We start from the raw sequence: 10,385 nt of genomic DNA on the forward strand, positions 1-10,385 counted from the left end.
AGCTCCCAAAGCCACAGGCCCCATCCCACCCACACCACGAAACAGTGTGCATTCATGCTCTTTCTCAGCTCTTGGTGACTAGATAGGAATGCAAGAAGTCATCGAGTTTGATCTCCCAAGGGTTGTAGATATTCTGCTTTTTCTTACACTTTTGAAAGACAGTAAGAGATTGGAAGATGGTCCACCTAGATCAGAGCCAACATTCCAGAGCCCAAGGACCCTGGTTTAAACCCCAGTCACCTGCTGGACCTGGGAAGCTTCATAAGTGGTGAAACAGTATACCATGGTGTCTCTCCACCCCTCTCCTCTGTTCCTCTCCTCTCCCTTCCACTCCCCTTCCCTCTTCTCCCTTCCCCTAATCGTACCTCTCGTCCCCTCCTGTCCCGCTCCTTTTCCCCTACTCCCGTCCTATCTCCTGTCCTCACCAACCTTCTTCTCTCCTCTCCTTTCTTCTCTCCTGCTCCCCTCTCCTTCCTCTCCACTCCTCTCTTCCCCTGTGCCCTCTCTCCACCCAAGCTCTGATTTCCTTCATTCTCTATGTGAACTCACACATGAGAAAACAGTGGAAAAGGGACACTGTTTCTTGTTTGTTTGTTTGTTTGTTGTTTTGCATGAGTCTATGAAGTCCGTTGGTTCCTCATTCTTTAGGATTTTTAAAATTCTTTCTGGGGGATTCAAGTTTTGCATTCAAGAGTAAACACAATAGTTTGTCATGCATACCATTTCTCAGTTTCCCACGCAACAACCCAACCCCCACGAGGTCCTCTGCCATCCGTTTTGGACCTGTGCTCTCTCCCCACCCACCCCAGAGTCTGTGTTTTAGGTGCAATACACCCATCCCAGTTCAGGTTCTCCTTGTGTTTTCTCTTCGGGTCTTGTTTTCCCACTTCTGCATGAGAGTGGACTCGTCACATCTTCAAAGGGTAACCTTTTTGATTTGAAACATTTCATTTCTTGATGAGAACAAGAGGAGAGAAAGAAATAGCCAGCCATCAGGGTGTTGTGCTGTTCAGCTCTCTGCTCTCTGATGGTTTGTCAATTGACTCCATCCGCAGTCCTATGTCAGATCTCATCCTCTCCCTGTGTGGTGATTATCTGTGGGTACTCGGGGACAGTTTGTCATCTGTGTGGGCCCTTTCCCACTCCAAGGTGGACCCGCAAACAGTTGCAGTGTGAGTTCTTGTTGGCTGAGTAATCACATCAGGCTTAGTCAGCCCTGGTTTCAGGAGGTAGGCTGGGCGGGGATATGGAGCCCCACCCAGTGAGATTGTCCTGAGGCCAATGTGATTGGCCAGGACTAAGCTGGCGCCACCCCCGCAGCATCCTCTATGGCCAATGAGGGAAGGGGGAGTGTGCATGTTAGCAGAGCACAGGGTCCTGAGAGGTATAAAAGGGTTTGTGGGGAGGGCGTGGCTCATCTTGCTGTAGGAGCTGCTGGAATCCCTCAGGAAGAGAGCAGGCCGCAGAGTAGGAGTCTTGTGCAAGCAGAAGCTCTCAGATCGCCCGAGTCGAGAAGATTCTCCTGGAAGGAAGAAAAGCTCCCAGTCTTGGGGTGTTGAAGAGGTAGTCAGGTGTTGGGGGGAGGACTCCTGTGGGGGAGGGTCGGCTGGGATTGACTGTGCGCCAGGGGACCCAGAAGTGCCCAGCAGCGGCAGCATGGGCGGGGGCATAGGCAGCCACGGGGGCGGCAGAGGCGGCGGCGGCACCTCATACCTGCCCCAAATGGATTTGGACCTGGACCTGCACGGAGACCTGGATGTGGACGTGCACGTGAGTGAGCAAGGAGCTGCTGGGGTGGGGGCTGGCCTACAGAACCTGGGCAACACTTGCTATGTGAATGCGGCTCTGCAATGCCTGACACACACCAGGCCCCTGGCATGGGCTCTGCAGTGGCGGAGGCGGTGGCAGCAGCAGCAGCAGCAGGAGCAGCAGCAGCAGGAGCAGCCGGAGCAGCAGCAGCAGCACTGCGCGGGCTGTTGCCCTGAGCATCCCAGCTGCGCCCTGTGCGCCCTGCAGGCCCACGTGGCCCGCGCCCTGCTGCAGCCCCGGCAGGTGCTGCGGCCCCCGCGAGCACTCCTGAGTGGGTTCCACCGCCAGCAGCAGGAAGACGCCCACGAATATCTGCTATACGTGCTGGATGCCCTGACACATGCCTGTGGCCAAGCTGCACCAGCACAGGCCCCTGGGCCAGCCCACATCCACAAGCCCTTGCACAGCACCAGCTGCGAGGACTCTGGGCTGGTGCCCAGCATCTTCGGCGGGCTGTGGAGGTCTCAGATTCGCTGCCTCCACTGCCACTCAGTGTCAGAGACCTTCGAACCTTACCTGGACATCGCCCTCAACATCCATGCCGCCTCCAGTGTGGAGCAAGCTCTGCGGGAGCTGGTGAAGCCTGAGCGCCTGGACGGGGACAACGCCTATGAGTGCGGACACTGCCAGCACAAGAGAGCCGCCTCCAAGACCTTGAGCCTGCACAGCCCTTCGCAGGTGCTCGTGCTGGCCCTGCAGCGCTTCTGCCCCTGGAGCCACAGCAAAGACGCCAAGGCCGTGGCCTACCCACAGGAGCTGGACCTGCGTGAATACACGTCAAAGCCGCAGGGACCGCCTCTGCTCTACGGCCTCTACGCCATCCTGGTCCACGTGGGCTGCACCCCCCACAGCGGACACTACCTGGCCTATGTGCAGAGTGCCCAAGGACTCTGGTATCAGATGGACGACGCTCGGGTCACCGCCTGCCACGTGGCCTCTGCCCTCAGCCAGCAGGCCTATGTCCTCTTTTACCTGCGCAAGACACAGCTACCCCAGCAACAGCAGCAGCAGCAGCAGCAGCAGCAGCAGCAGCAGAACGACGACGAGGAGGAGGAGTTCAGGGCTTCCTGCCACCCTGCACCAGAACCAGCCTGCCCTGTCTTGCCCAGTGCACAGCCTGGCCTGCCGACCAGCCCCGATGAGCCCCAGAGAGACCAACGCCTTCCCAGACTGCAGCCGTCCCCGCAGCAGCCATGCCAACCAACACCACCAGCACAGATGACTTTGGACCAGTGGAGAGCTCTCCAGGAACACAAGCGGCCCACGACCCACTTGCAGCTCAGGACAGTGCCAGGTGACCTGCCTGCCCAGGCTGTGCTCATCCACCCCTCCACAGGAGGCAAGGCATGGGCCAGGCCACACAGCCCTTCCTCAAAGGAGAACACCGCCCCCAGCGCTGAACCCACCAACACTGCCTCTGCGACCACCACTGCTCCAGCCATGACCAGAGCCACCAAGAGGAGGAACAAGAAGACCCACAAGAAGATGCTGCTCACCTTGCCCAGCCCTCAGCCCTGCCATGCCTATAGGTGCTGACAACACGGTGCTTGCTCACCCCTTCTCCAGGACCAGGGAGCCCAAGGACCGGACCAAGGCTTCAGTTGCAGCCCCCCAGTCTGACACGCCACAAGCCCTCCTGTCCACACCCGGGTCTTTGCCTGCAGCCTCCCTTGCCCACAAAAGGAGCACACTCTGCACTCCTCGGCATCTGCACCTTTCTGCACTTCCCTGGAAAAAGGACAGACTCCTGGCTCTGCCAGGAGATGGGGCTGGAAGGCTCAGCCCAGGCAGGACACAGCCCTGCCAACCAGCATTCCCCTTGTGCCCCTGAAGAGAAGACCCAGAACCACACCCAGACCCAGAACCGCAAACAGACCCACTCCCAGACCCAGACACGAGTGGCTGCTGCTCAGGGAAATCTGTCTTCACAGCTCATCTCTCATGCCCTGGAAACCCTTCCCTTGGCAGGCATCACCTCAATCACTCACGCCCTGGTCCCTGGTCGGGAGTCACAGCCCCTTCCTCTGGACTATGCATGGACTGAACGGACACCCCTGTGCCAGAGTTTTGCCAAGGTTTCACACTGGGAAGGAAGGAGCCTCGACTCTTCCCACACAGCCTGCCCTCCTGCATTGTGTGATAGCTGTAATGGACTGTACTCATTCCTCTCTGCAATAAAGTGCTTCAAACATCAGAAAGTGTCTCCAACTCTTCTTTTTACTGCAGACGGTGTTTGCTTTGAGTCTTGCTTGGTCTTGAAGTTAGGGAGATAGCAGGGGCGATCAGCTAAGGAACGTAGCGGGGTGAGGGTGAGGTGGAGGTGCCCGCCCGATGGATGATGGATGGGATGCAAGAGCCTGGCATCAGCAGTGCTCCTTGCATGGGAAGAAGCTTCATTCCTGTTGGTATGCATGAGACCCCTTCTGTTTCATTTGGTTTAAATCCCCCCTGCTGAACACTATTCTATTTACATAACCACTTCATTCTATTTACATAACCGCTGTTAACAAGCACCTCCCTCCAGGGCATTGGTTCAATCCCCACTGTTTCATGATATGTTTTTGCTCCACCCCCCCTCCTAGTCACACCCTGATCCCTTCTTTGTCACACCCTGATTTTCACCAGTCACTTTCCTCTCCACCTTCTCTATGTCACATCCTGTTTCCACCCTACTTGGGAAGTATATATAAAGACAGCATTGTGAGTTTTAGAGTGCTGTACCTTGAGTTTAGCTTAGCTCGTCTTAGATTGTGCTGCGTCCTGCATGAATAAAGAGATACTGCCTACAGCTCAACCATGAGTCCCTGGTCGTCTGTTACCCGCCCGTGAAGCCAGCCCGGCGAAAACAACATAACCTGTCGAAAACAACAATTCCTGCTCGGCTGTTTGAGCAAGGGTCCTCAATCTCTTTCAGCTTGAAAGGCCCCTCCCTTCTCTCTCTCTCTCTCTCTCTCTCTCTCTCTCTCCCTCCCTCCCTCTGCCCCTCTCTCCAACCCTCCCTCCAACCTTCCTTTGCCACCCCCTCAGCAGACTTGACTGTGTCCAAGGAAGGCATGGAAACATTCCCTGTTGTCTCTTTGCACAGCTGTTTGGGCTTGACCTCAGCCCCTCAGGTGAAGCTTATGGACTGACTGAGAATCCCTTGGCATCTTGCCAGGGCTGTGGCTGGGACTCATCTCCCCTGAGGGCTATTGGTGCCAGCCTATGGGAGCCGATCAGAGGCAGAAGTCCCTGTTTTATCTTAATCAATTACTTACTCTGGATTGAGGGATCAAACAGGGTGGAGGTTATGCTAATTGACAGTGGTTATGCAAATTGACAGTGGTTATGCAAACTGACTCTCTAGCCTGAGCTCCCAAAGCCACAGGCCCCATCCCACCCACACCACGAAACAGTGTGCATTCATGCTCTTTCTCAGCTCTTGGTGACTAGATAGGAATGCAAGACGTCATCGAGTTTGATCTCCCAAGGGTTGTAGATATTCTGCTTTTTCTTACACTTTTGAAAGACAGTAAGAGATTGGAGGATGGTCCACCTAGATCAGAGCCAACATTCCAGAGCCCAAGGACCCTGGTTTAAACCCCAGTCACCTGCTGGACCTGGGAAGCTTCATAAGTGGTGAAACAGTATACCATGGTGTCTCTCCACCCCTCTCCTCTGTTCCTCTCCTCTCCCTTCCACTCCCCTTCCCTCTTCTCCCTTCCCCTAATCGTACCTCTCGTCCCCTCCTGTCCCGCTCCTTTTCCCCTACTCCCGTCCTATCTCCTGTCCTCACCAACCTTCTTCTCTCCTCTCCTTTCTTCTCTCCTGCTCCCCTCTCCTTCCTCTCCACTCCTCTCTTCCCCTGTGCCCTCTCTCCACCCAAGCTCTGATTTCCTTCATTCTCTATGTGAACTCACACATGAGAAAACAGTGGAAAAGGGACACTGTTTCTTGTTTGTTTGTTTGTTTGTTGTTTTGCATGAGTCTATGAAGTCCGTTGGTTCCTCATTCTTTAGGATTTTTAAAATTCTTTCTGGGGGATTCAAGTTTTGCATTCAAGAGTAAACACAATAGTTTGTCATGCATACCATTTCTCAGTTTCCCACGCAACAACCCAACCCCCACGAGGTCCTCTGCCATCCGTTTTGGACCTGTGCTCTCTCCCCACCCACCCCAGAGTCTGTGTTTTAGGTGCAATACACCCATCCCAGTTCAGGTTCTCCTTGTGTTTTCTCTTCGGGTCTTGTTTTCCCACTTCTGCATGAGAGTGGACTCGTCACATCTTCAAAGGGTAACCTTTTTGATTTGAAACATTTCATTTCTTGATGAGAACAAGAGGAGAGAAAGAAATAGCCAGCCATCAGGGTGTTGTGCTGTTCAGCTCTCTGCTCTCTGATGGTTTGTCAATTGACTCCATCCGCAGTCCTATGTCAGATCTCATCCTCTCCCTGTGTGGTGATTATCTGTGGGTACTCGGGGACAGTTTGTCATCTGTGTGGGCCCTTTCCCACTCCAAGGTGGACCCGCAAACAGTTGCAGTGTGAGTTCTTGTTGGCTGAGTAATCACATCAGGCTTAGTCAGCCCTGGTTTCAGGAGGTAGGCTGGGCGGGGATATGGAGCCCCACCCAGTGAGATTGTCCTGAGGCCAATGTGATTGGCCAGGACTAAGCTGGCGCCACCCCCGCAGCATCCTCTATGGCCAATGAGGGAAGGGGGAGTGTGCATGTTAGCAGAGCACAGGGTCCTGAGAGGTATAAAAGGGTTTGTGGGGAGGGCGTGGCTCATCTTGCTGTAGGAGCTGCTGGAATCCCTCAGGAAGAGAGCAGGCCGCAGAGTAGGAGTCTTGTGCAAGCAGAAGCTCTCAGATCGCCCGAGTCGAGAAGATTCTCCTGGAAGGAAGAAAAGCTCCCAGTCTTGGGGTGTTGAAGAGGTAGTCAGGTGTTGGGGGGAGGACTCCTGTGGGGGAGGGTCGGCTGGGATTGACTGTGCGCCAGGGGACCCAGAAGTGCCCAGCAGCGGCAGCATGGGCGGGGGCATAGGCAGCCACGGGGGCGGCAGAGGCGGCGGCGGCACCTCATACCTGCCCCAAATGGATTTGGACCTGGACCTGCACGGAGACCTGGATGTGGACGTGCACGTGAGTGAGCAAGGAGCTGCTGGGGTGGGGGCTGGCCTACAGAACCTGGGCAACACTTGCTATGTGAATGCGGCTCTGCAATGCCTGACACACACCAGGCCCCTGGCATGGGCTCTGCAGTGGCGGAGGCGGTGGCAGCAGCAGCAGCAGCAGGAGCAGCAGCAGCAGGAGCAGCCGGAGCAGCAGCAGCAGCACTGCGCGGGCTGTTGCCCTGAGCATCCCAGCTGCGCCCTGTGCGCCCTGCAGGCCCACGTGGCCCGCGCCCTGCTGCAGCCCCGGCAGGTGCTGCGGCCCCCGCGAGCACTCCTGAGTGGGTTCCACCGCCAGCAGCAGGAAGACGCCCACGAATATCTGCTATACGTGCTGGATGCCCTGACACATGCCTGTGGCCAAGCTGCACCAGCACAGGCCCCTGGGCCAGCCCACATCCACAAGCCCTTGCACAGCACCAGCTGCGAGGACTCTGGGCTGGTGCCCAGCATCTTCGGCGGGCTGTGGAGGTCTCAGATTCGCTGCCTCCACTGCCACTCAGTGTCAGAGACCTTCGAACCTTACCTGGACATCGCCCTCAACATCCATGCCGCCTCCAGTGTGGAGCAAGCTCTGCGGGAGCTGGTGAAGCCTGAGCGCCTGGACGGGGACAACGCCTATGAGTGCGGACACTGCCAGCACAAGAGAGCCGCCTCCAAGACCTTGAGCCTGCACAGCCCTTCGCAGGTGCTCGTGCTGGCCCTGCAGCGCTTCTGCCCCTGGAGCCACAGCAAAGACGCCAAGGCCGTGGCCTACCCACAGGAGCTGGACCTGCGTGAATACACGTCAAAGCCGCAGGGACCGCCTCTGCTCTACGGCCTCTACGCCATCCTGGTCCACGTGGGCTGCACCCCCCACAGCGGACACTACCTGGCCTATGTGCAGAGTGCCCAAGGACTCTGGTATCAGATGGACGACGCTCGGGTCACCGCCTGCCACGTGGCCTCTGCCCTCAGCCAGCAGGCCTATGTCCTCTTTTACCTGCGCAAGACACAGCTACCCCAGCAACAGCAGCAGCAGCAGCAGCAGCAGCAGCAGCAGCAGAACGACGACGAGGAGGAGGAGTTCAGGGCTTCCTGCCACCCTGCACCAGAACCAGCCTGCCCTGTCTTGCCCAGTGCACAGCCTGGCCTGCCGACCAGCCCCGATGAGCCCCAGAGAGACCAACGCCTTCCCAGACTGCAGCCGTCCCCGCAGCAGCCATGCCAACCAACACCACCAGCACAGATGACTTTAGACCAGTGGAGAGCTCTCCAGGAACACAAGCGGCCCACGACCCACTTGCAGCTCAGGACAGTGCCAGGTGACCTGCCTGCCCAGGCTGTGCTCATCCACCCCTCCACAGGAGGCAAGGCATGGGCCAGGCCACACAGCCCTTCCTCAAAGGAGAACACCGCCCCCAGCGCTGAACCCACCAACACTGCCTCTGCGACCACCACTGCTCCAGCCACGACCAGAGCCACCAAGAGGAGGAACAAGAAGACCCACAAGAAGATGCTGCTCACCTTGCCCAGCCCTCAGCCCTGCCATGCCTATAGGTGCTGACAACACGGTGCTTGCTCACCCCTTCTCCAGGACCAGGGAGCCCAAGGACCGGACCAAGGCTTCAGTTGCAGCCCCCCAGTCTGACACGCCACAAGCCCTCCTGTCCACACCCGGGTCTTTGCCTGCAGCCTCCCTTGCCCACAAAAGGAGCACACTCTGCACTCCTCGGCATCTGCACCTTTCTGCACTTCCCTGGAAGAAGGACAGACTCCTGGCTCTGCCAGGAGATGGGGCTGGAAGGCTCAGCCCAGGCAGGACACAGCCCTGCCAACCAGCATTCCCCTTGTGCCCCTGAAGAGAAGACCCAGAACCACACCCAGACCCAGAACCGCAAACAGACCCACTCCCAGACCCAGACACGAGTGGCTGCTGCTCAGGGAAATCTGTCTTCACAGCTCATCTCTCATGCCCTGGAAACCCTTCCCTTGGCAGGCATCACCTCAATCACTCACGCCCTGGTCCCTGGTCGGGAGTCACAGCCCCTTCCTCTGGACTATGCGTGGACTGAACGGACACCCCTGTGCCAGAGTTTTGCCAAGGTTTCACACTGGGAAGGAAGGAGCCTCGACTCTTCCCACACAGCCTGCCCTCCTGCATTGTGTGATAGCTGTAATGGACTGTACTCATTCCTCTCTGCAATAAAGTGCTTCAAACATCAGAAAGTGTCTCCAACTCTTCTTTTTACTGCAGACGGTGTTTGCTTTGAGTCTTGCTTGGTCTTGAAGTTAGGGAGATAGCAGGGGCGATCAGCTAAGGAACGTAGCGGGGTGAGGGTGAGGTGGAGGAGCCCGCCCGATGGATGATGGATGGGATGCAAGAGCCTGGCATCAGCAGTGCTCCTTGCATGGGAAGAAGCTTCATTCCTGTTGGTATGCATGAGACCCCTTCTGTTTCATTTGGTTTAAATCCCCCCTGCTGAACACTATTCTATTTACATAACCACTTCATTCTATTTACATAACCGCTGTTAACAAGCACCTCCCTCCAGGGCATTGGTTCAATCCCCACTGTTTCATGATATGTTTTTGCTCCACCCCCCCTCCTAGTCACACCCTGATCCCTTCTTTGTCACACCCTGATTTTCACCAGTCACTTTCCTCTCCACCTTCTCTATGTCACATCCTGTTTCCACCCTACTTGGGAAGTATATATAAAGACAGCATTGTGAGTTTTAGAGTGCTGTACCTTGAGTTTAGCTTAGCTCGTCTTAGATTGTGCTGCGTCCTGCATGAATAAAGAGATACTGCCTACAGCTCAACCATGAGTCCCTGGTCGTCTGTTACCCGCCCGTGAAGCCAGCCCGGCGAAAACAACATAACCTGTCGAAAACAACAATTCCTGCTCGGCTGTTTGAGCAAGGGTCCTCAATCTCTTTCAGCTTGAAAGGCCCCTCCCTTCTCTCTCTCTCTCTCTCTCTCTCTCTCTCTCTCCCTCCCTCCCTCTGCCCCTCTCTCCAACCCTCCCTCCAACCTTCCTTTGCCACCCCCTCAGCAGACTTGACTGTGTCCAAGGAAGGCATGGAAACATTCCCTGTTGTCTCTTTGCACAGCTGTTTGGGCTTGACCTCAGCCCCTCAGGTGAAGCTTATGGACTGACTGAGAATCCCTTGGCATCTTGCCAGGGCTGTGGCTGGGACTCATCTCCCCTGAGGGCTATTGGTGCCAGCCTATGGGAGCCGATCAGAGGCAGAAGTCCCTGTTTTATCTTAATCAATTACTTACTCTGGATTGAGGGATCAAACAGGGTGGAGGTTATGCTAATTGACAGTGGTTATGCAAATTGACAGTGGTTATGCAAACTGACTCTCTAGCCTGAGCTCCCAAAGCCACAGGCCCCATCCCACCCACACCACGAAACAGTGTGCATTCATGCTCTTTCTCA

General features: G+C 56.2%; 2 protein-coding genes across 2 annotated transcripts; both read left to right on the forward strand.

Moving 5' to 3' along the window:
• The first annotated feature begins 1,656 nt into the window (after window positions 1-1,656).
• Window positions 1,657-3,345, forward strand: LOC132538220 (ubiquitin carboxyl-terminal hydrolase 17-like protein 24). The gene is made up of 3 exons (XM_060190841.1): window positions 1,657-1,770; window positions 2,017-2,822; window positions 2,919-3,345. The coding sequence occupies exons 1-3, from the start codon at window positions 1,657-1,659 to the stop codon at window positions 3,343-3,345; spliced, it is 1,347 nt and encodes a 448-aa protein (XP_060046824.1).
• A 3,470-nt stretch (window positions 3,346-6,815) lies between these two features.
• On the forward strand, window positions 6,816-8,504 carry LOC132538221 (ubiquitin carboxyl-terminal hydrolase 17-like protein 24). The gene is made up of 3 exons (XM_060190842.1): window positions 6,816-6,929; window positions 7,176-7,981; window positions 8,078-8,504. Exons 1-3 carry the CDS (start codon window positions 6,816-6,818, stop codon window positions 8,502-8,504), a joined length of 1,347 nt encoding a protein of 448 aa, XP_060046825.1.
• The last annotated feature ends 1,881 nt before the right edge of the window (window positions 8,505-10,385 follow it).

Source organism: Erinaceus europaeus, chromosome 4 (genome assembly GCF_950295315.1).
Source record: "Erinaceus europaeus chromosome 4, mEriEur2.1, whole genome shotgun sequence".
In the NCBI taxonomy this organism is placed as follows: Eukaryota; Metazoa; Chordata; class Mammalia; order Eulipotyphla; family Erinaceidae; genus Erinaceus; species Erinaceus europaeus.

What these genes read in the sequence shown, in the direction of transcription:
- LOC132538220 (XM_060190841.1), top strand. Translation starts at nt 1,657, where the DNA reads ATGGGCGGGGGCATAGGCAGCCACGGGGGCGGCAGAGGCGGCGGCGGC. An exon ending in ACCTGGATGTGGACGTGCAC is followed by an intron (nt 1,771 to 2,016) that starts GTGAGTGAGCAA and finishes TGCGCCCTGCAG; the next exon opens with GCCCACGTGGCCCGCGCCCT. An exon ending in CAGCAACAGCAGCAGCAGCA is followed by an intron (nt 2,823 to 2,918) that starts GCAGCAGCAGCA and finishes TGTCTTGCCCAG; the next exon opens with TGCACAGCCTGGCCTGCCGA.
- LOC132538221 (XM_060190842.1), top strand. Translation starts at nt 6,816, where the DNA reads ATGGGCGGGGGCATAGGCAGCCACGGGGGCGGCAGAGGCGGCGGCGGC. An exon ending in ACCTGGATGTGGACGTGCAC is followed by an intron (nt 6,930 to 7,175) that starts GTGAGTGAGCAA and finishes TGCGCCCTGCAG; the next exon opens with GCCCACGTGGCCCGCGCCCT. An exon ending in CAGCAACAGCAGCAGCAGCA is followed by an intron (nt 7,982 to 8,077) that starts GCAGCAGCAGCA and finishes TGTCTTGCCCAG; the next exon opens with TGCACAGCCTGGCCTGCCGA.